This window comes from Prionailurus bengalensis, chromosome B4 (assembly GCF_016509475.1).
Source record: "Prionailurus bengalensis isolate Pbe53 chromosome B4, Fcat_Pben_1.1_paternal_pri, whole genome shotgun sequence".
Classification (NCBI taxonomy): domain Eukaryota; kingdom Metazoa; phylum Chordata; class Mammalia; order Carnivora; family Felidae; genus Prionailurus; species Prionailurus bengalensis.
Window position 1 is genome coordinate 62417127 of NC_057358.1, and position 25579 is coordinate 62442705.

The 25579-nt window shown below is 41.0% G+C and overlaps 1 protein-coding gene across 4 annotated transcripts in view; it reads right to left on the bottom strand.

The window, feature by feature from the left end:
• TMTC1 (transmembrane O-mannosyltransferase targeting cadherins 1) overlaps nucleotides 1-25579 on the bottom strand; it is a 284126-nt gene that overhangs the window by 89288 nt on the left and 169259 nt on the right. For all 4 annotated transcript variants that reach the window (XM_043562234.1, XM_043562232.1, XM_043562230.1 and 1 more), the window contains one exon: nucleotides 10967-11088. In XM_043562234.1, coding sequence (XP_043418169.1) covers nucleotides 10967-11088 — 122 coding nt within the window. The remainder of the gene's footprint in view (nucleotides 1-10966; nucleotides 11089-25579) is intronic.

The window sequence follows — 25579 nt, forward strand, 5'->3', positions numbered from 1 at the left end:
TTTGTAAGACTTCCTGGGTTAAATAAGGCAGGGGTCTGGCGTCAGAAAAAGCCCTGTTTGCATTTCAGTTCTGACACTGTTGTTTGATCTCAAATTAGTTACGTTCTCTGGTTATTAACAGTCTTATTTGTAAAAGAAACTAATTTCACACTGTGCACAATGCTTGGTAGACGATAAACAGCAAATGAGAACATGAACACGATGTTATAATAATATTGCTAGGCAATTGTTTTCTGCTAAATAGAGTATGAGGCAGGAAAGTTGTACAGTCTGCACGTAATCAGGTAGAAACCAATGTCTCTCTCTGCCAGGCTCCTGTCAATGTAGTAACTTCCTGGGGCCCATAAAACGCTAAAGGCTCCTGTGGAACAAAAGTGTTTTAGCGCGAACTTTAAGTCTGGGAGTTCACAGCTAGGAAAAGGAATTCATTGGAGAATGAAGAGTCTGGAACTGGGTCCGAGGAGCTGGGTTCTTCTCTGACACTTCTCTTGGGAGTTCTGTGGCTCCAGGAGATTGACTCAACCTTGTGAAGCCTTAGTTGTTTATTGTACAAGAGGTTAATATTGCCTGCCTTAGACACCTTAAAATACAGCTACTTTAAAGGGTTGTTGGTTGGAGTAAATGAAATCAGGTATGTGGACATAGTCCATGAGCTGAATACAATGTGTCAGTGTTTTCAAGTGTTTATGTGTTCATGTGTGTATTTAGTATGCCATATGCTATCACATCAATAAAATGTGCTGTGCATATCATGAAAATATGTGATGAGATCTGGAAATACAACTTGAGAAATCCAGTTTATCAACGTCCAGATAGACCCAAACTATGTAATTTACAGGACAATATAAGTCTTTTAAAAGCATTCACAGACAGGGCCTGGAAGGCTTAGTCAGTTGATCATCTGACTTGATTTCAGCTCAGGTCATGAGCCCAGGGTTGTGCCAAGTGCGGAGCTTGCTTAAGATTCTCTCTCTCTCTCTCTCTCTCTCTCTCTCTCTCTGTCTCTCTCTCCCTCTGCCCCTCTTCCCCACTCCCACACTCTCTCTCAAACAAAATAAAAAATAAAAATAAAATATTCAAGGAAACTCCCTTAAAATTACAAACTTCTTGTACAGTATCGTTTGCTTCAGAAAGGTTTGATTGACACATCATTTTATAGAACAATACACTGCAGAAAGTAAGATACACTTGTAGTGTGTTAAATATATGTAGCTATGTATTTCCACTCATGTGCATTCATAGTTCTGGAATTCAAAAAGCACTTAAGCAAATCCTCCCTTATACTCATTTCAAATCTTTCTCTATCTTTGTGAATTAAAGAAGAAAGAAGAAAGGGAAGAAAACACAAACGATAACCTCTCTAATGATTTAATGCACAATAAAGAAGCTTTTCTCTTCAACTTTCATATGAAATAAAGTATTAACTGTTTGAAAGTTCAGGTTGGTTATTTAAGGATAGAGTAACATTTTATTCATTTTGCATCTTGAGCATCAGGTATGACAGGAGCTGTTTCACAGGTGTGGTTGAACAATGAGGTTAAAAGTATCAGAAATTAACATGGAAACAAACATAAACTTAAAAATGAATCAACCCAAGTCAGGGGTGAAGATTTTTAAAAATTAAATTTTTAAACATTTTAATGTTTATTTTTGAGATAGAAAAAAAGAGAGAGAGAGAGAGAGAACAAGCAGGGGAGGGCCAGAGAGAGAGAGGGAGACACAGAATCTGAAGCAGGTTCCAGGCTCTGCACAGAGCCCCTATGTGGGGCTCAAATTCACGAACCGTGAGATCATGACCTGAGCCAAAGTCAGATGCTTGACTGACTGAGCCACCCAGGCACCCCGATAAGACGCACTTTTATCACCAGGAGAACTATCCATCTACAGAGTATGGATGTTTCCCCTTGGGAGCCTTCCCCCCAGGCCTGGCTTACTTCCCTCCCAGCCTGGTGCAAACAGTCACAACCAGATTTTCTATCTGGGCATGAGACGCCTTTCAGCCAAAGCCAAAGACCTCCCCCAAGTAACTCTAAAGCTACTCCTAAAAAGTTAGAAAAACCGCCTTCTCTCTACCCTCCCACAGCATGCCCATCTCTACGACCTGAATTCTATCATTTCTTCTTCCGTAACCCACCGTATTCAGCATCTTCACTTTTGAAGTGAAGGCATAATGGACAATCCATTAGTTGTTGCTGCCCCCTCCTCTATTCCATGTGTTAACACAGAGCTGACCGCACACGTGTATGATTTGTCATGTGTCCAGTGTTCTTTAACTCTCCACAATCCTCTTTTATGAAGCATCTGTTGTGCTGGGTACCATAAGAAAACACACACATACAAAATGGTGGTCCCAAACCCCATGAGAGAATACTCCAGGTTTCCAAAAAGAGTAGGGAGGATATTTTAAGATTACTAAAATGTGTAGAAGTCACTGGTGTAGTGGTAATCATTTGGCCATGTATAAATGTATCAAATCATGTTGTACACCTTAAACTTACACAGTATTGTATGTCAATTGTATTTCAAAAAAGATGAAAGAAAAAGGAAAAAAAAAAAAGAAGTCACTGGTTTGAGATGCATTTCACTGTGCAGAATCTGAGAGAAAAGAAAAGAAATGAATTCACTTATAAGGACAAGATGGCCACACTTCAGTCAGTCCTGTGTTTCAGAACACTAACCTGCGAGGGTAGGGCTGCAGACCCAGGGGAAGAAGAAAAGAAGGAAGGAGAGACCCTTACCTATGTTGCTTTACTCTCCTTCAACTTTGCTTCCTCCAAACTCCTCGTTTGCACAGGGTAGACTGAAATAATGATTTGCAATTACCTAGCGTAGCTTATGGTATTTTTCACATATATTATTCCATCTAGGCTCATCTGAATCCAAATTATACTCTCCAAATTTTACTTTCAAATTGTGGTTTCCAGACATTTGCTGTCCATCACTTAGGACTTAATGGACATAAACATTCATCTTTTATAACTAATAGGATTCTGTAATATGAAGGTCATGATTATAGTTCAGCAAGTAACTGCTCAAGATTACCCTCCTTTCCTGCCCCAGGCCACCCTGAAGATTGGCCAAGTGATCTGCGGCCCACAAGCACCCAATCTGCCCTCAGCTCACTTCATTTTCACTGTGGCTCTCTCTGTTCTGTTCTGTCTGTGATCTACAATCTCCATTTTTAGTTGTTTTTTTTTTAATGTTTTTAATGTTTATTTATTTTTGAGAGAGATAGGGCACGAGTGGGGAGGGGCCGAGAGAGAGCGAGACACAGACTGAGCCACCCAGGCGCCCCACACCATGTTTTAGAAGAAAGCTGAGTCTGTCCTCCTCTGCTGCTCCCCCTCCCCCCATGTCTCCCGTCTTCAATGGGAGACACCTCCACTGTCATGCAGTCGGAGGCTTCTTGCTGGTGTGATAGCCTACTCTGGGTTTCAAAAGTTGATTAAGGTTATCCTTCAGCATATGATGGAGTAAGGGTGGGAATATCTTCATGTCAGGTTGCTTGTCTCTTTCCTCTTGCTGTGCCAGAATACACTGTTCCGTCCAGCCCTCTGACACCTGAATTCAGAAGAGGTGTGAGACCTAGAAGCCAGGCCTCATGCAGTGAGGCTGCTCTCGAAGGCAGTGCCCAGGTAGGAAGGGTCCTTGCACCAGGCTTGTGCAGGGCTGTGTGAAGAGCACGACCAGGAAGGAAAGAAGGAGGGGTTTACTGAGGGACTCAAGTGAATGTGTTCTAAAACTAGAGGCTGTAGGGGCGCCTGGGTGGCTCAGTTGGTTAAGCATCTGACTGTGGCTCAGGTTGTGATCTCACAGTGTGTGAGTTTGAGTCCCATATCAGGCTCTGTGCTGACAGCTCAGAGCCTGGAGCCTGCTTCGGACTCTGTGTCTCCCTCTCTCTCTGTCCCTCCCCCACTTTCTCTCTCTCAAAAATAAATAGACACTAAAAAAATTTTTTTAACTATGGTGCGGGACACAGAAGACACTGGATTTAAAAGGACTTGAATACCTCTCCAAAGTAAAAAGACCTATTTACTTCTTTACTCAAATCTTGGAGCTTCCCACTGTTTCTTCTCCAGTGGTATCACTGACCTTCACTCTTTCTCTTCAGATCATTTGCTGACATCACTTTATTGCCGCTCATTTAATAGTGCACTGCATTTCCGCTTTTCCTTTCTCTGCTCTCCTTATGAGAGAACTTTATCTTAAGACGACATGATAGAAATACACACACACACAAAATGGATTCAGAGCTAAAACTAAGTAATGATTGAGAGAGTTTGGGTAATTTAGCCAACACATATGCACACCTATACACAGGTGTTCTCAGAGAGCAGGTGCTCTTGACCTTGTAACTGAAAACTCCTTCTCAACCTAATGTTTAGGTTTTTGGCAGAGTGGCTCTTTGCCAAGCCCAGGGTGCTTTTCCCATCTCTCCAATGCATAATACAATGGGAATTTCAAACAAAAATCAAGCTAAAAAGCGAGTATCTGGCTTTGCCTGGTTCCTGGGTTTTCTACTATTTTTGTGACTTGGCCCCATCAAAATCTAGTCACTTGTGTCCTCTTAAGTGACTCAGTCTTGTCACATTCCTATCAGCCATGGCCTCAAAGGGGCTCAACTTGCTCTACAAGGTATCAGTTACCTTGGGAGCAATCTTACTGGTGCTTCAGGCCCCTGTTAAGATTCTACTAGGCTTCAACCCAATTGAGCCGCTTTCCATGACATCATGTGGATGGGCAAACTTTTGACTCATTCTCATGGACTGCAACCTCTCTTAATAAGCTGCCTGTACAACTGCTCCTTGGAAAAGGAGGTCTGGCATTGCTCTTATTGCCATGGCCCCATTTCCTCCTGACATAAGTTCCTTCTTGATGCTTTACCCACGAACTTCTAAGCATCAGCTATTCCTGCTGCTTATGAGGACACCCCATTATCTCAGAGTAGGGGCTCCACACCCATGCTTCCTGACCACTTCCTGGTACCCACCTCCTGGCCCTGCAAAGTGCCTGTCCCCATGGCAAATGTACTGCCTTCTTTTCTCCTCCCCCCCCAGGAGACCCATTGCCCTTTTGCTACTAGGCCCAGCCTGTTGAAAAAGAGCAGACAGAAGTGATCACATTCCAATGCTTGACAACAATCTTTGCTTAAAATCTTAAGCAGTTGGGGCGCCTGGGTGGCTCAGTCAGTTAAACATCCGACTTCGGCTCAGGTCATGATCTCCCAGTCCATGAGTTTGAGCCCCACATCAGGCTCTGTGCTGACAGGTCAGAGCCTGGAGACTGTTTCAGATTTTGTGCCTCCCTCTCTCTGACCCTCCCCCGTTCATGCTCTGTCTCTCTGTGTCTCAAAAATAAATAAACGTTAAAAAAATTTTTTTTAATCTTAAGCAGAAAACAAAAATTCATACTCTCCACAAGATTATTCTCAATCACAAAACATTTGAACTTGGGAGCTGAAAGAGACCTTCAAGATCACATAGCCTAGTAGTTACTGGAGTTTTAGGTTTCCCAAACCTGTAAAATTTCTAAGAAAGGGGAGTTGGGTGCAACCCCTGCTGCTCTTACCATCTTGTCATAGGAGAATATTTTAATGCCAAAAATATAAGAAAGATATAATTCTATAATTTAAAAACTGCATGGATTTAACTTTATGAAACATTTATTACATTGTCTTTCTCTCTCTCCTCACCCCCTAATTTGGCCACAGACCAGAGAAAACTCTGTCACAGAGATCTAAGCAACACTTGGGGACCACTGAGCAAGGCCAACCCTCTGGTTTTACTGGTAGGAAAATGGGCTACCCAGGGCTGCCAGGTAGTAGGGGACAGATGGGGCTGTGCTGATTCCCAGTTCAGTCTTCTTCCTACTGGATTTGCCAAAGTAAGCTTGGGTTGATATCAAATGACGGCTCTGCTGATTTTAATATTTGGCGAAACTTTGATTTAGTCTCAAATAATCATCATTCTCCTCCAGGAAGTTTGAAGAAGCCTATGCACATATGGCTTATCAGAAGGGGTTCCCAATATCAGATAACGGAAATAGTACGACTTCCCGGGTATGGTTCCTCATTTTGCATTCTGAGAAAGGAATACTGCAGTATTGCTTTAATAGCTACCTGTGTAAAATTAAAAATTCTATTTCAAATTGACAGGTATGATTTGAAGGTATTTCTCAAAATCCAAAATGAATGGAGTCATTATTTTTCCAATTGTCTGTGTCTGGTGTGTCCAGAAGCTTAGGGATTATACAACAGAAATGGCATCTTTCTAAGAGTAGGGTAATTTTTTATTTTCCTTTCTTTCTTTCTTTCTTTTTTTTTAAATTTTTTCAATTTTTTTAATTTATTTTTTGAGACAGCGAGAGACAGAGCAGGAGCAGGGCAGGGGCAGAGAGAGGGGGAGACACAGAATCCGAAGTGGGCTCCAGGCTCTGAGCTGTCCGCACAGAGCCCGACATGGGGCTCGAACTCACGGAGTGTGAGATCATGACCTAAGCTGAGGTCGGACGCTCAACCGACTGAGCCACCCAGGTGCCCCTATTTTTCTTTCTTTTTTCCAACACATGTTATCTAACTTCTCTTTCTGTGGTCTCAATTCTCATTTTTTTAATAATGTATTTTATTTTATATTATTTTATTTCATTTCGTTTTATAAAATAGAGAGAGAGAGAGGGAGAGGGAGAGAAAAATTTAAGCAGGCTCCATGCCCAGTGCGGAACCAACACAGGTCTTGATCTCACAACCATGAGATCATAAACTGAGCCAAAATTAAGTCAGATTCTTAACCAACTGAGCCACCCAGGTGCCCCTCAATTATTCTTGATCAATGCTATCCACAATATTGTTTCTACCTTCACTTATTCCCACCATTTCTTCTCTCCACTCATTCATGTTTTCTTAAAGTAGCTTAGAAATTTGCTCTTTGGTGCTAAAGTGAATAAATCACCCTTAATCTGGCATGTAAATGGATATCTGATCACTTCCTGTGACTTCATTTGAGAGCTCTCAACAACTATTTCTGCTTCATTGATTCAAAGAAATTTTAGTCCTTTGAAGCATTCTAATGTGGTTTTTATAAAATACGAAAAAGTAGCCATAAAATTATATCCCTCTCTGGAGATAAGAATAAGAGATCAAAAGTTCTGTTAGAAAAATGATTTAAGCACCAAACTCTCCTGCCTGTTTAAAAAGGAAATCCACAAAATAGGCACATATCACCAGAAGAAAAGATTATTCCAATTTCTTTTGGTGGTGAAACTCTGACCCTAAAGCCATGCAATGACAGATGGATAGCCTATTTCTGTCCCTTTTATCCATAGATTTCAAAGTGCAAGTGAGAGGAAAGTGATATTTTGGGTCTTTTCTAAGTTAGGTTGGAGGGAGGACAGAAGCCTGAAGATTTGAGTGGCTTGTTCATTGTTAGCCATAATGGCAGAGATAAAGGACCACTTGGTCTGACTCATTCTGGGCTGTCTTATAAAATAGCCTAATCAGCTCCTGGGATGGATGGGACTCACCCAGGCTTCAGTGAGGGTGTACATGACTTCTGTGGTTTCATGGATGGGATCTAAGGCCAGGATTTAGCTCCAAATAGCTTGAAATAAACACTTAATGAGTAGGAAGTTCAACTTCCTCAGAAGAATTACCAATTCAGCTTTTTACTTTATTGTCCTTTTGCTTGCTCAAGTTTTTGGGACAACACAGATTTCTGCATAAAGATGACTGTGTGTATTATCAAACTGCCACTGAGGACACTGTGCATATGCTTTCTTCAAAGACCCTGGAGACTTAATGCTGTGGAAATTGGCTGTTTCTTGTCAAGGCCAATAATGCAAGGAAAGTCACGCAGAGAAGACTCCTGTGTGTATAAAAGGCTTGGGAAATGTTCTTCACCATTGCCAAAGCCAATGTGTAAGCATAATACATGCAACAGGCAACATCCAGTGTTCTGGCACTTTCCCAGGGATGCCTGAAGCATGTGCAAAATTTTCTGTGGCCCCAAGGCAACTTTCAGCAGCTCTAATGACTACATCACAGCCAGTTTATAATACTGACAGTTTTGTATGAAAATGGGGGACTTTCTCTGGAAAAGATTTTACCCAGAAGAGACCAGCGGCCCTATCTCAGTGGAGAATAGTAAATAGTTGGGCAAAGACCTGCTGAAACCTTGGAAAATGATGACTTAATGTCAATACTGCAATGCATAGATGCAGGCACTTGGGGAGAAAAGACAAAGACAGTCATCTTTTAAATGAAGACCAGTTTATCGACACTGATTTTGGAGGACCCAGCACCAGGTATGCAAAATGCAGCAAAATCCAGGTTGTTTCTGAGAGGCGGGCACTTGTTCTTGGAAATACTGAAGTCTTCTTCATATTCAGAACTTTCATTTTAATCCAAATGAGCTTAGTCCTAGCTGGAAAAGGGCAGGGATACTACTTTATTTTAAAGAAAAGAAGTAAAGTCAGAGTAAGGTCTATTGAAGATATGGCAACCCAAGAAAAGCCAGAGCAGGCATGATTCTGCAGGCGTTAGGGAGATATGCCTACCTTGGTGAGAGGAACCCTTAATTTAAGTAGGACACCCCACAAACGGTTGATAACAATACTATGGGCTTCCATAATGTTTATAAGAAAGATCTCTTCCAGAAAAATGACATTTTAACTTTTCGTTTAAAATTCCTGCCCTTGGGGCACCTAGGTGGCTCAGTCGGTTAAGTGTCCGACTCTTGGTTTCAGCTCAGGTCATGATCTCCTGGTTTGTGAGATCAAGCCCGCATCCAGCTCTGCGCTGATGGTGCAGAGCCTGTTCAGGATTCTCTATCTCTCTCTGCTCCTCCCCTGCTAGTGTGCTCTCTCTCTCTCTCTCTCCCTCTCTCTCTCTCTCAAAATAAATAAACATTTAAAAAAATAAAATAAGAAAATAAATAAAACTCTTGTACTTTATTCCCTCAGAAATTGTTCTCTCATCTCTAGATTAGACAAGTTTACTGCACATGCAATTCTTTGTCACCCAGACTCACAGATTCCTGAGGATTTATAACACAGGACTCTTAAAAGTACAAGTCCTAATTACCAAATGGAGTTGAGCTGAAAGTACATTACTGTGTTCAGAATTTCTCCTTCTTTTCACTTAGAAAGAATACTGAGATGTTACTAGCAGAGAAGCAATATAGTTCAGAGGTGAGAGGATCCCTGACTTCAGTGGGGAGCTATGAACCACTACACAAACAGTGTGAATTCACTGACAAAGTAGAAGATGTTTAGCACAGTGACTGACACAAAATAGATGTTCAATAGAAGTTTTGATACAATTCATGTTAATTACTGCTTATCCGAAGTTAAACCCTTTGAGGGCAGAAACTGAAATTCAGTTATTTTTGTAGCCTCAGATTCCAGTACAGCCTGCAAATGTGTTCCGTGAATGCCTGTTAAGTGAAGAATGAACACAGATTCCACTTGGAATCCTCAGGACTACAGAGAAAAGCTGACTGAAGCCTGTTTCAGCTGGTCTAAGCAAAAACATACAGAACAGATACTGATGTCCCCTTTGCCCTTCACATCCCCTATTACTGGCAAGGCTTTATAAGCCTGTTATCTTAAAGCAACATAGAATACAAAGAATTTGTTGTATTTTTGTCCTAACGAACAGTATTTTTCAAGAAATCATTTCCTTCCCAAATTGTATTAAAGACACATAAAGAAAATTAAGGACTGCCCTCTCTCCTTGACCAAGTCAAAACAAGAAGTTGCAAAGACTTTGAGAAACTGTTAGGCACTTGGTTTGGGAGTAATCAAACATTATGAAATTAATTTCTAATTATACATATTTTTAAACTTCTAACTCAATGTCAATTAATGAAACTAAATTTTATTGATATTTAAATTATTTTTAAAATAAAATGTAAAGTTAATTAAAATTCCTAATTCAATACCAATAAATAAAATAATGATTTCCTTATAAAATTTTGGTTTAGGATACTGCCTTTTACAAAAGTTCATTCTTATATAACATTCACGATACTACTTAATTTTAGGAAGTTTATTAAAATCCCTATTTTAAAAATGAGACAGGGTGCCTGGGTGGCTCAGTCAGCTGAGCGTGGGACTCTAGATTTTGGGTCAGGCTGTGATCTCAAGGCCCTGTATATGGCTCCATATACAGGAGCCTGCCTGGGATGCTCTCTCCTACTCTGCCCCTCTCCTGGGCTCGCTCTCTCTCTCTCTCTCTCTCTCTCTAAAAAACAAATAAAGATATAAAAATAAAAATGAGAAAGCCTGGGTTCAAAAAAGCTTCATATCTTGCTCAACGTTACACAATGGATAAATGGCAGAACCATTTAGGGGACATTTCCAGACATCTGAAAAGAGATGTGGCCTTGAAACACAGACATTTGAATAAGACAAGAGAACAGACAAGCTGCAGCACAGTTCAAACATTCAGAGATAAGTGGCATTATGTAATCACACATGGCTGAATACCCTTTATAATTTTTAACCATTTTTTTCTCAAGGACAAGTTTTCTTGAGATTGTTCCTATTTTTAAAATAAAAGAACAAAGAGAGACAGAGAGAAAGAAGGAAAAAGATAGAAGTTAATTACAATCATGCTACTTACCATAGTTAATAACTTTATGCAAATCAAATATTTCTAGAAAATTACTACAATTACATTTAATGAAACATAGATGTTGTGGTAAGTGCTGCTAAAATCCTGAATATACTCAATACTTCATATTACCCAGCCAGCTTCCAACTGGAGGTAAGACATTGTAAACTAGGGTGTACACGTGCGAACTTGATCTCCCCCAAACTTCTCTGTGGCTGTTGTTAAAGCTGAGCTAATAAACACCTCCGCTCCACAAGGACCTAATTGTTACATGCGCAAAGGACCGTCCCTCTGGAACTATCCGTGTTGAAGACAGAGGGCAGGTCTCGCAAAGAGGAAATCACGAGCAATAATTACCTAGGCATGTAAAGGACTCTCTCGGCCACCACAAAACCCACCCTGAAGAAGAGATTGCTGGCTGGAATGAACGGGAAAACCAGGAACAACAAGCCCACTAAAACTTCCTTGTGCTCCAGTCTCTGAAACACACAACAGTGAAGGACAAATTAATTTTTAAAAAATTTCACTCCAGTCTGCATTTAACCATCTCTTTCATTCTCAAGTTCTCATTGAAGGCATGAATACATTAGACAATGTAAACCTTTTGATCAGTGTGCTGAATTCGTCAGAGAAAACCCTCAGGCTAAAACCTCTGGCACGTCGCACGTTTGCCACCCAGAAACATCGGATAATTGCACAACACGATCAGTGACCATCACTCCTTGTTCTGTGCCTGCCCTACAGCAACCCTACTTCTTGGTTCTGGTCCCTTTCAGAATTTCTGTCCCCCCCAGGCAACTGGTTTCCAGAGAGTAAAGCAGCTTGATAGAATCCAGCTCACTAGGACATTACTGTCCTCTCAGAAATAGAATGCATTTAAAAAAAAAAAACAAAAAAAAACAAAAAAAAAACCAAAAAAACACAAAACACAAAACCTAAACACAGAGCTCACCAGGAGCTTAACATAAATGAAATTAAATGCAAATATGGTAAAATTCAGGGAACCAACGAGAGATCATTAGAGCTGAGGAATTTTTAACTCAATTTAGCCAGTATTTATTCCATGAATTTTTTTGGTATCAAAAATCATTACAGTAATTCATTATATTGACAAAGCACCTTTCTCTAATATTATATATATTTATTGTGCATATTAACTTGTAAAGACTTTCCTGTCACTTCTAGTTAACAGAAAAAAAAATATGTGTTACTAATAATTTGTTGTAATGGACACTGTAAAAATTAGTTTGTATTCCATGAATAAATGGTATGGACACATTTGAAGGAGGTCTATTTAAAACAAAACTTAATATATGGATGAAATTATATTTTCTTTTTTAAAAAGCTTAAGAAAACCAAATAGAACTCTGCATACTATAGTCACAAACATTTCACAGTCTATTATTTTAATAACTGTAAAATACTAAATAAAAGAATTTTAAAAATATAAATAAAACCACCTAGCAGAAACTACCAATGCTTTAAGTGTACAAAGATTTTTAACATCTTGAGAGATCTGTCACCTGGATTTTATTAAGAACTTTGTTTTGCTGACTATAACATATAGAGTAGTAAAATTTTAGAGAGCAATTCCATACGAATAAATGTGATCTGGACGATTTCTCTTAAATAATTAACAGTTCTATAAGTTCCAATCTCAATTTTCAACCTAGCGGAACCATCTTCTTTAGAATTAAAAGATGAAAGGAAAAAAAAGGCTCTCGTAACAAGCCTTCAACTGAAATGGATGCAATAGGATGTTATATTTTCTCGGAACATCTAAAATCGAGGGAAAAAATGGGTGAGGAAAGTAGCAAGTTCATTATATTTAAAAGCTGCAACCTATTTTTTTAGTTTAGATTACACGTTGAGTTTACAAAGTACATTTCGTCTCAAGAACTTAAAGTTTACATAATTTAAAAAAGAACCAACATAAGAATCCTGTGACATCAAAAGCACGTATTTCTTGCTAAAATTGAAAATGAATCCCAGAGAATGAGTGTCTTGTCCAGTGCCCTTCATGAACTCCCTGCAAATTACTGAGTACAGAACTGGTGTTCTATTTTTATAGATGCACTTTTATTTTTTAGCTATAGTTGAATACTTCTTTCAAACCTGTCAAAAGCTGAAATATTTTTTTACAAAAGAATTCACATATTGTCCCACAGAAATTTCCAGAGAATTTCGTATGCTCTATTTATTAATCCTATAGAATTATGAAGAAAAGAGTATAAACAGAACTCCAACTAGGCCATCATCCATGTCCCTGGATAGTGTTACATGCAATGAGCCACCTCCCTGGCCCTCTTCAAGGTTATCAGAGAACAGTCCCCATTGGGGACTTGAGGGAGGCATCACTTCCACACCCCCAGTATCACACCTTCTTGCCTGAGCAAAGGCTGCCCTCCTCACTGTGGTGGGCATGCTTGTGTCCCTTACTCACAGAATTCCCAGGGCTTCGGGAGCACCGAGGTTGGGAGGAGGCAGGTGTCAGGAGATGGCAGACACCCAACTCTTACCCCCCACCCCCACTCTTCTCCCAGCCCTGCAGGGGGGCAGGACCACCTTCCCCACCACACTCCCCACCCCCTGCAGAGCTCTGGACTCCTGGGCACAGGGAGATGAGAGGGGAGAGTGGAAGAGTCCCTAGCCTCCTCTGAAAGACTGACTTGCACACTGAAAACCCACAACCCCATGTATTCGTTGTTCCCCCACTGGGCTCTTCAGGCCCCAAGTGCATCTTTATTTCCTTCATGGCCATCATCCCAGCTGTAATTACACATTTATCTCCGTGTTTACTGTCTTTAATGTCTGTCTTCCCCAGCAGACTGTGAGCCATGAGGGCAGGGAGCTGGTCGGCTGGGTTCACTGGTGCACGACCTGTGCTTAGCTCAGTGCCTGGCACTTAATGGGTGCTTAGAAATATTTGCTGAATAAATCAGCGAATGGATAAACATACTGGACAAGAGAGAAACTGGATGCGAGAAGGGGAGAGGGTAGACAGAGCATCTTGATGAGGTGATGATCTGAATTTAAAAAAGGAATGCATGCTTATGAGGCAGACAAATGTGGTTGTGGTTGGGATGGGAGGGCAGGTCACAGCTGGGCACACTCCAGGGAGAAGATGTAGCATGTACAAAACAAGGAAAAGACTAGACATGTTGGTGGGTGACAGAAAGACAAGCAAGTAAGTCCATGTTCAGGAGTTGATGTCTAGATTCAAGTTGTGGCCCTGCCACCAACACACCATGAGTCACCCTGAGCAGTCTGTCAGCCCTTTCACCCCGAGACTGTAAAATGAGACACGTGAGGCTTATGGCTCAGTGGGCTGGATCATCTGGAATATTCCTTAGTGAACGGAACCCCACATCATCGGAGGTGTGAGTTGTGAGCTCAGAGGCCACGGCTCCATACTGCTGGTAGGGGGGGCTGGTCCTACAGGGGGCTTTTCTGTTTTCAAAACATTCAATTGAAGACAGCACCCAACCTCAACAAAGTTTTATTATTTTATTTTGTCTTAAGAAAAATAATATTCATGAAAAACTCTTTATTCTCAAATTAAATTGACCATAATGCCCTTTGTCTTTAAGCCTCTTCTGCATTCAGACAAAAGAGAGAGAAAATATTCAGAAACGTATTTCTTTAAATTGCAAGTCAATCAACCAAGCAGAAAGTTGTAAAGTTGGGGGAAAATGTCATGGACGTGGCTGAATTTCCTAGAATGAAAAAGACTGGGAGGGAATCCAATTTTGTATCTTCTGGATTACAGATGTGACAAAATTGGCTAAATAATTTAAAGCTTGTTTTAGCCTAATAGATTCAGATGAAACTCAAACAAAATATGAGGGGTGGGGGAGAGAAACTCTGTGGCACTTTCCAAAGTACACAAAGTGCATTCCACTTCTAAAATAGAGGCAAATGGAAATTTACTTATTCAAATTACAGTAGGGCATGAAAAGACAGGATTAAAAGGGCTAATAATATGGCCATTGATAATACACATTATTTGTCCAATTAACCGTCCAACTTCAGAGAAATTTCTTTTTTTTTTAATTAAAAAAAATTTTTTTTAACGTTTATTTATTTTTGAGACAGAGAGAGACAGAGCATGAACAGGGGAGGGGCAGAGAGAGAGGGAGACACAGAATCTGAAACAGGCTCCAGGCTCTGAGCTGTCAGCACAGAGCCCGACGCAGGGCTCGAACTCACTGACCGTGAGATCATGACCTGAGCCGAAGTCAGACACTTAACCAACCAAGCCACCCAGGCGCCCCAGAAATTTATTTCTTTGAGCTTTAATTTGATGATCAGTAAAACAACAGAAAGCATATTGATACCCATGGCATCTGGAGGAAGACTGTGTGATAGATTCAGTATGACAGACGTTAGCTTTGATTCTTTTCTGCTTTGGGACAATGTGGAGAAGCATGCCCCTGAGCTGCACAGAGATGACGACCTTGCAACACCTCTCTTAGGGTGCTCAGAGAATTGACTGACTGCCATCTGCACAGCCACATATCTGACCAAGCAGCTAAGGCAAGAGCCGTGGTTTTCTCAGGACCGTAATTGACCTCAGAGGAAATGTCGCTCTAGAATCCAAGTGTAGCCAAGCCTGGCAGCTTCTTGTTTATCTCTTCCCCTTCTCACTCTCAGTTCAGTTCTCAAAGCATATGTCACAGATAAGGACACAAACGCACCGGCGCACTGTGGCCAGCAGGGTGTGGGTGAGCGTTCAGGAGAAGAAGACCCCTTTGTGCCCCATTCAAAACAGACATCTGTTGCAGGGAGGCAGAGAACGGGCCTCATTATGGTAATTTTTTTAAAAAAGATTTTTCAAGTTTAATTTTTTATTTTGTTAATGTTAATTTTGAGAGAGAGAGAGAGCACATGCACGCATGCAAGGAGGGGAGTGGCAGAAGAGAGGGAGGAGGAGAATCCCGAGCAGCTTCTGCGCTGTTAGCATAGAGCCCCAATGGGGCTGGAACTCACGAACTGCGAGATCATGACCTGAGCCGAGATCAAGAGTCAGACACTTGACTGAACCACCGAGGCGCCCCCATTTTTTAAGTAATCTCTACACCCAATGTGGGGCTCAAACTTAAAACCCCAAAATCAAGAGTCGCATCCTCTACCAACTGAAGCAGCCAGGTGCCCCCTCATCATAGTAATTATCATCATCATCATCATCATCATCATCATATTTTCTCCCACCTCTACAGTTTACAGAAAAATGCTACAGTGCCTTTAGGGTGAGAGCGTGTTCTCCTAGTTCTATGTGCAGCACAGTTATATTTCAGTCCTAAAGACGTATTTGGCAGCTCTGAGCTCTAGCTGTCTGCATCTAATTTATCAATCTTCAGGGAAGCTGATGACAGTCAAGCTCCCCTCTTCGGCCCCAGGAGTAAGGCATTTGCCAAGCTGACAACCGAGATGGCTGAATACTTATGATGCCCTCCTTTTTCCTTCTGCTTATGGGTCTACTTCTTCCATTAGACTATGAATTCCTTGACGACGGTCACCATCTCATTTAAATCTGTTACCTAGATACCTGGCACACACATAACTGGCATTCAACAAGTATATATTGTGATAGTAAAGATCAGCGATGAAAGCTGGATACACATCGCCAGGGTTCTTGAGCACACCGACGGCCATTTCGGGGACTGCCCGCTAAGGAAATCTTTCACTTTTGGTAACCCTCTGAAACACAGTTTTTGCAACATTAATTTGGGGTGAAAAGTCCTCAGACTTTGAGCATCCAAGAGCATCTTGTAAGGGTCTGGCAGTACTGACCAACAGTACTGAGGTGTTTTAATCAAAGTACACGCCCACATTGGGGTGCTGGATGACTTAGTCGATTAAGTGTCGGACTTCGGCTCAGGTCATGATCTCATGGTTCGTGGGTTCAAACCCCGTGTCGGGCTCTGTGCTGACAGCTCAGAGTCTGAAGAAGCCTGTCTCGGATTCTGTGTCTCCCTCTCTCTCTGCCCTCCCCTGCTCGCGTCCTGTCTCTCTCTCTCTCTCTCTCTCTCTCAAATATAAATAAACATTAAAAAAATATATATGCACACCTTCTGCACTGCTCTGATTCTGTTCACTGCTACTTATTACTACTCTGTCTTGCCTGGTCATATGACTTGTGTGCTCCAGAAAAGTGACATCTTTCACTTTACGGACATTCAATTTTAATTTTTAAAATACTTTAACTTATTAAAATATCCAATAATATTACTATCACTGTCATTGTGAAAGTTCTTTTTAATTGAAGAAGACAAGTTATTTAATCCATTAGAGTCCCCTATTGTTTTATGTGACCGTGTAGTACTGCCTCATATCTTGTGAGGGGCTTGTCCTAAATTCCCGGTTACGGAGCTGGGCACTGACTTAGGCTCATTATCTGGCCAAGTGACTTCCTAACTGCAACCCTACAGCAACCAATCCGAATTTGTTCAAGTTTAATGTTTATTTTTAGTTTTGAGAGAGAGAATACAAGTGAGGGAAGGGCGGAGAGAGAGGGAGACAGAGGTTCCGAAGCAGGCTCCAGGCTCCACGCTGACATCAGAGAGCGCGATGCAGGGCTGGAAGCCACCAACTGTGAGATCATGACCTGAGCTGAAGTCAGACGCTTAACTGACTGAGCCACTACTCAGGAGCCCCCAAATTTGTACAAGTTTAAATAATGATTTAACCTTATAACAACTCTGTGGAGGTTTCACTACCCCTGTTGTAAACCGTTATATATATGTCTTAGACCTTTGGTCCCTTCACTAATAGCTATAACCATAATCAGCACAAACGCCAGAGTTCCTACATGATTTCTGTGAGAAATATTTCTCAAGGTTGCACACAACTTCAGATCTTCTTCCTGAAAAACTTGTGAACCTGGGCTCCCCCTGTGTGGCTTTTGTACATTGTAACAATTCTTTTGTGGCCCAACACTTCTGCTGTCCACAGGAATGGATTGGTGAGTCTCCACTTGAGCAAATCGGAGGCTTAGGTTTATTTAAAATATCAGGGACTTTAAATCTACAAAAGCCCTTAGACACTCTCAAGGATGGTGATAATACAGACTGCATCAAATGAATATAGAACTGGTCCCAAAACACTAACCCAGAAGCCACAAAGGATGATTTTGAGAACAGAATGGGAAGTGTCAAGTGAGAAGAAGAAAGACAGAGCTTGGCTGTTTGGGGAAAGAGGATTCTGTCTGAGCTCTGCACAATCGTACCTTGAACTTATTCTGCCTGAGTCGTCCTCGAGTCTACCTGATGTTCAGTCTTGTCTGTGTTTGCCTTTGAGTTTTACAGCCCCTCCCTCCTCCACCTCTGTCTGGCAGTGGCTCAGTTCACCCATCTTCAGGCATAGCTCCTGCCTGGGGTTCCTCTCCGTGGTTACAGTTCTTAGCCCTTTGCTTCCTGGTGGCAGTCTTCTCTTTTGCCTCTTTAGGCCATCTAGTAGGTGTCACTTTGCATGTTGGTCCGTTTATCACTACAAACGGACCCTTTGTAAACTCTTCAATCAGCCCGTTAGCCATGCCATGTACTTCCTGCCGGGATACTGACTGACAGATCGGCTCAGAGTGGAGGCTGCAGGGATGGAAGCAGAGCTGTGGATGCCAAAGAAGGATCAGAACTCTGGCTTTTGTGAGCTGACGGGAGCCACCTCCAGCCCACTCTTGACTTGGTCCCATCCTTACATTGTTATATTTCCATTACGTTCCAGCCTGTGGCTAAACCACTGACATTATGGAAGATTTTAAATGTTGTATAAAAACAGGAAAGACAAATACCAACCCGAGAGAGCTTTTTATCTGGCAAATGGGATTGAGACCAATCTCTCAATAGCTGAAGAGGAACTTTTGAATTTTTACTGCTATCGCAATATCCAATACAGCAGACCGCTTGCTATACCTCAGATGAGACCTAGAATCTAAACTCCGTAAGAACAATGCACGAGGTAAGAGGAATCTTGGGGCGGTCTTAAAGGTAGAGAGAGTAAGGAATATTGAAAGCTGATTCTCAGAGCTTCAGTCACAGTGGCCAAATCCCTAGGATTCTATCTTCAACTGGGACCCTGAGTTAGATCTAAAGATCACAATGCTGCACCGTGAGAGGTTGAAGGACAGTCCTCCCATGACTTGAACACCCCTCACACCTCACATGTAGGCATGGAAAACACCGCTTGTGATGTTTCTCTCCTAGTCTGAGATCAACGGGATAAGCTGAGCTGGGACAGAAAATGGCGTAGATTCAGGATCTCAACGGCATAGCTGCCAACCCACACTCTCGCTGGCTCGAGCTGGGGATGTCATTTCCTCACTTCCATGTGCTCTAAAATGTACTCATAAATGCACAGGGAGAAAAATTGTTAAAGGGGAAATGAATGAAGAAATTATACCCCCTCAGAGACAAAAGCAGATCTGTACACTCCGTGTCTTCTCTGAGCCAATTTAAACACTGAGTCTCCCCACGCCAAGCTTTCCTTCGCTAAGAAGCTCTGCCAGATGCACTAATGACCAGAGCCGAAGGCAGATTAAAATCAGAGCATTCATAAACGGACATTTTCGATTTCTGGTCTTTGGTTCTGAACTTCGTTTTTCTGCGCCGTTTTTGGTCTGATTTGTTTTTAATCAACAGTCCGAACCTCCTTGCCAACACTAGTTCCTGAGATTGAAATTCCTTATCTCACAAGAGCACACAAGCACGTTTCAAAGTTAAATCAGGTGGAAGGGTGAAACTCTCAGATTACCTTACTCTAATTGAGGATAAACTAATTCATAACATTATTGGGAAATGGATGGCACGCTCTGCATACATGTGTTTTAAATGTTTAAAGGAAAGTAAAAGCAAAAATCTTTTCAAAGGCACTTTAGAAGAGGCACGATCGGTAAATATCGGTCTAGTGCAAAAAACTGCCATCCACTTCATCACGCATTACTAAGGAGTTAAAAAGGAATTAAGTAAATTAGAAAATGTTGTTCAGGAAAGCTTTCCCTGATTAGAACGAAAATTTACAAGAATTTTTGGAGACATGGGAGAAGTCACAGAAAGGAACTTTCTTCATCTCTATCTGTGGTTCTGAACAGAAATGGAAAAGGCACTAGAAAGCCACAGTAGAGGGATGAAAGGTCACACCGAGAAATGATGGTCTGTGTGCTATCATCCATGGGGAGACATGTGGCGGTGGCATGAGAAGGCACTTGGTAAGTTGCAAATGGTAGAGGACATGGGGAAAACAAGTACCTCTCAAGCACAAACCATATGCCAGACCTTTGGCTGAAATTTCCCCACTGAAATTGCATGCTCATATTGAACACAGGTAATTAACCCCAGTTTTATAGATAAGGAAATTGAGGCGCAGAGGCCTTAAGACAGATCTAAGGTGATACAATTAGTGAGAAACAAGGTTTCAAACTGAGGTCTCGGTCACTCTAAAGCCTGTTCTCTCCCAGAGTCCAACTGGTTTTTGGAATCCAAAGTGTGTGTTGGGGGTGTGGGGGGATTTTAGCCCTCCACTGCCTTCTGGTTTTGCAGCAGAAATACACTGACAGCAGATGAGACCCTGCAATTTGGAGGTGACCAAGTAAGGCACTGCTAGGGTAGTCTAAAAAATCATACCCCGAGGCCTGCGACAGAAGGCACCACTGATTCACTTTGCCAGATCAATGTAGATGCCAGTGTTCTGCAATCTCCAGGAATGCAGCAGGATGTGTGGACAGAATACGTGTTCCCTGTCAAGTCTTAGGCTTGAATGAATGGTTTCAAGCGGTCCGTCTACTCGTTCTGCCAGCCAGCCTCTGGAAGAAAGGACATACCCATGTCTACCGGCTGCAACAGAATAAGACATAATTTATTTGACTGATCTTGGTTACTGAATTGTAAGTCAAATTTATATTTGAGAAGTCTCGAGGGGGAAATAATGGTTTATTTTGACATAAGAAATCAAATAATGTAATGAAACTGCCCTCTTTAGTAAGGAAAATAAGAGAACATTCATATTCTAGTGACCACAGAGGCACAATGAATTAACTAAGTGGGCAGCTAAGTGGGACAAGCCTTCTAAATTTTAAATCTATACATGCTCTGTAACTTGTTACTGCTCTAAGCTTCCATTTTTAATATTCAACCATTTATCTGTGAACTGTTTATGCATAAGTCTTCCAGGAATATAACAACGTGATAACCACTTACTCTTATATATTATAGTTATATAATATATACTTATATATATAATATATACTTATATATTATAATATATATACTTAATATATACTTATATATATTATAATTATAATATATGTTATAATATGTTATATATTATATATAATATATATTATATAATATGTTAAAATATATTATATATTATATATAATATATATTATATAATATGTTAAAATATATTATATATTATATATAATATGTTATAAGAGTAAGTGGTTATCACATTATATATATTTATATATATAAATAAAAATCAGGATTTGGAAAATCACCAGTGGTGTTGCTCTTAGGGGTGTGTGTTTATATGTGTTGAGATCGAAGCTCGCTGAGGAGGAAGGAGAAGGGGGAGAGGAACCTGAATCGCCATCAGACACCCCTGCCCAGAGGAGGGTCACTGATGCACTAGACAAGATACCTGTGCAAAGCAAAGACAGAAATATCAACAGAAGCTCAGTCTTGTGCCTGGAGCCTGCCCAGACAAAGTGGGGAAGAGAGAGAGAGTATGATGCCTGGAGGCCCTGGTCTCCTGTCATGTTCTCTATGTCCAGCTCTGGCTGGCAAAATGGAGATGACACAAGTAACTCCCCAGAATCCTGGGCAACTCCATAGGGTGACCCAATGTGGGAGGGAAACAGGAACAATGAAACCTCCCCTCAGTGAGGATTCGGTTAGGGACCAGGATGGATTTAGCCAAGCAAGTAAAGTCAGGAGTGAATTTCACCTGTTTCAATTCGCGCTGATGAATTCACTTGTGTGAGCAAACAGAAACACAGAATCAATTAGAAGCGTTTTCATAAATTGCTTTGTTCTGGGGCTGCTGGGTGGTTTGTCAGTGAGGCATCCAACTCTTGATTTCAGCTCAGGTCATGTTCCCAGGGTCATAGGATCGAGCCCCACATTAGTCTCCAAGATGAGCATGAAGCCTGCTTGAGATTCTCTCTCTCCCTCTCCTTCTCTCTCCCTCTCCCTCTCCCTCCCCCCCACCTCTCTCTCTCTCTCTCTCTCTCTCTCTCTCTCTCCCTGCCCCTCCCCCACACATGTGCTCTCTCTCCCACTCTCTAAAATTAAACAAATAAATAGTTTTGTTCCTAGGCAAGTACATATGCTGGGCCGAACTGGGCGGAAGTAGTTTTCTACCTATAGCTACTGCTCAAATACTTCTGTTAAGGAGATGTTCCTCTGCCAAAATCTTCCAAAGCAGGATGCCATAGACTTATTTTTTAGTTAAGAAAAAGACAAGGTGTTTTACTTTTTCACACAGTGAGTCACGCTCACTAAAAAGTATGATTCACCTACTCACTTGGGAATGTCACAGAGGAGACAGACCTTCCCTCTGCAATCTAAAATAAATAAGAGGAAACCACAAAAATCCCACAGTTTCACACAATAAAGATGCAAATATTTTAGAGCAGCATTTCTTAAAATAACTCACCATACTTTATCAAACAAATTACAGAGAAATATTCGGCTTGCTTCAAGTTTATAAAATATGGAGTAATAAGAAATTTAGAAGGCTTCTCTCTTAGCAGATAAAAACAACAAGAAAGTAAGATTTACTTGTATAATTGAGTTCTTAGAGGAACTACTATTAAGAAGTGGATTTGAATCTGCTTATCCATCAAGGTAGTCATCCCCAAATCAAAATATCTTCTATAAGCAAAATATGTGGTGGTATCTGACTGGATAAGACCCACTTCCTGCTTCTGAAACATTTAGTGATAAAAGCTGGATGGATCATTTTGTTTCATCAGAAGTCATTGGAAAGCTTTTTCCAAGCAACCGGCATGATTAAATAATGCTCTTCCCTCATCCCTAACTATGCATTCAAACAGCCGACCTACCACAGCTTAAAAGGACAAATTTAATAGACTCATAAAAGCAATGAAGGATAGAAACAAAGCCTGTGTTTTAAAATAGTTTTAAATATAGACGGACCCTGACTTCGGATGGTTCCACTTACCATTCTAGACTTTACGATAATGTGAAAGTGATAGGCATTCAGTAGAAACCGTTCCTTGAATTTTGCATCTGGATCAGTTCCCGGGCTACCAATACACGGTATTGGTAATACATAATACACGGTATGGTCTTCTCTGTGATACTGAGCACAGAGCTACAGCTCCTGGTCAGCCACAAAGGTAAGCCACTGATCCACTGACAACCATTCTGCACCCACACAACCATCCTTTCTCTTTCAGTATAGTACTCGATACGTTACAGGAGATATTCAATGCTTCATTATAAAATAGGCTTTGAGTTAGGTGATTTTGCCCAACTGTAGGCTATGTTCTGTGTTCTGAGCCTGCCTAAGGTGGGTGAGGCTATGCTGTGATGTCCAATGGGTTAGGTGTGTTAGATATATTTCGACCTATATTTTCAACTTGTAACAGGTTTATCGGGATGCAACTCTATTTATTGTAAGTTGAGGAAGATGTGTACTTGTAATTCCAAGTTCAGAAATTCAGATGCCTATTATTATTGTTTCATTAGGACTGCTTTCCACCAAACAGCAACAACAACATAAATCTCCGAAGTATATATGGGAGAAGCAGTTTAATATATCTATATGAGGCTTAACAAAAAAATTAAAGAATTTGACCACATAATCACTAATTAGGAGCCATTTTTTCTCCTTGGTTAATTCTTACAAGGTAATAGGAAAAATGTTTTAGACAAAAAACACAAAGAATACAAGTTTCCCTCCAACAAGCCCTGGCCTGGAATTATTCCCACGTGAAAACACCGTCATTGTGAGGACCTAAATGTGTAATAGGCAAAAAACTAGAGTTCACTGCCAAAGCCACCCAAATCAAAAGAGACTGTGGTACACTGTAGTGGAGAGAATTTTCAAGGCAATGCCAGAGAGCCTGACATTAATAAACGTTCTTCCTAATTAATCACTTTTTAATACCAAATGCCAGAGTCCCGAGTCACAAACTGATGAAGCCAATTTGGCCATTTCAAGTCGCCAAGTCCTTTTGTAAATACTGGTGGCCTCTGGTGATTAGACCCGGACAGGATACAAAAATGAACACAAGTTTTAGAGAAAATTCTGCTAAAAGTGCAACCATTTATTAGGAAACAGTCACACACACTGGCTTGTCCTAGAGCTCAAGGAAGTCCTTTGTCCGCCAGCTCTCCTACAAGGACCACCCATGAAAGGAACCATATTCTGAGGCAAGAACTACTCAGGGAAGACACACAGCACTGTCTCAGGTGGCTTCTTGTAAATCAATGCCTAAGCAGACAGAATTTTTCACTTTCTCCAGATACAAGAAAAACCACATGTGGAGAGATATATGTGGTGTCACTTTGGTCTTACCTTTGAAACTGCCACTTAACATACCAACGAATCGAGGTGATACTTGCTTCCCCAAACTGTAAAATTTTATGGATAGCCTTGTAGTGTCTCTCATCCCTCACCAGTCACAGTCACTGTTGTATCAAATGCCCACATACGCATTTCAAATTACAGCCTCAATACAGTGAAAGCCAAGATTCCACCGATCTCTTATTTCACGTGCCGTTGACTGGTTGTAAACCCTAACTCTCAAAGAAATGGTTTCAAAGAAATTCTTTTTTCAGGTGGTATTGACTCCTAAAGGGATAATAAACAGGAAAACTCTTTTGATGATGCTATGGTGGTGGTGGCTATTGTTTTTGAAAGTACAAATAAGGCAAAAATAAAAAAAATGTTCAAACACTGCCCACTAATGGACTCTTAAAAGTTCACTCATCCACCTATCCTTAAATATTTAAGTCAACACTTCCCAAAGAATATTACAAGAACACTGACACTTGAAGTCCCTAATAAGGCTAGCAAACTCAAATAAATTTGGGAAATGCCATTCACTGTACCCCACATTTGGAAACTCAAAAGGCTTAGAGCACAGTCAAGGCTTTTTGAAGTCCTCCAGCAGAGAACTATGTTTAACTTTTTAAAACCTAGTGCTTCTGAAATGCAGAATCTTTATTTAGAGTAACCTTACTTAATGACCTGGACGATGCTATTTTGAAAAATGGTGGTATAAACCGATCATGCAGCATGGAGTTAAAAGGAAAGTTTTTGCCTTTGGAATTTTTATAAGCAGTACCAAAAACTATCTCGCTGTCTGCAAACAGAAAATTTTCCCTGAATCTCAGCTGTGGCCTTTATGCTACAGTCAAGACACATTTTTTTGCTACTCATTTTTGGTAGATGTAGAATAGCCGACTGCCATTTTCTGAGTGGAAAAAACACTATATATTTAAAGAAATTTATTAAGTCATCCACCTGGCTCTAACCAGGATAAGTCTTGAGAGCAGAAAGGTTTCTCGGCAGCTCAGAGGCATGTTTAGATCATATCTGTATTTAGAAGAATAATTCTCTCAGAGGTGGGGGGATGGAATGGGAATAAAGAAAACTGAGTTCTTCAAGCAGCTACTGGGTTTCACTCTATCTTTATTCTCCAAATTCAGCATATTGTTTGGAACCAGGGAGTGGTCAGTAAGTTAAATATGTAATATTCTGTCTCGCTGTTTTCCTCTAGGCTTTTCCTCTGTGAATGCACCTTCCTGCATCTACATATTCCCTACAAATTTGTTCTGCTTATCTCTAAATGCTTTGTTGGCTTTTGAGACCAGTTTCCATTTCTATCTCATAGCTACATACATGGCTGCTCACTATGAGTCATCATGCAACTCACCCCCTGACCTCCTCCTCTGAGAGACACAGAAAGTGCAGGAGCATCAGGGCTACTATTGGACACTT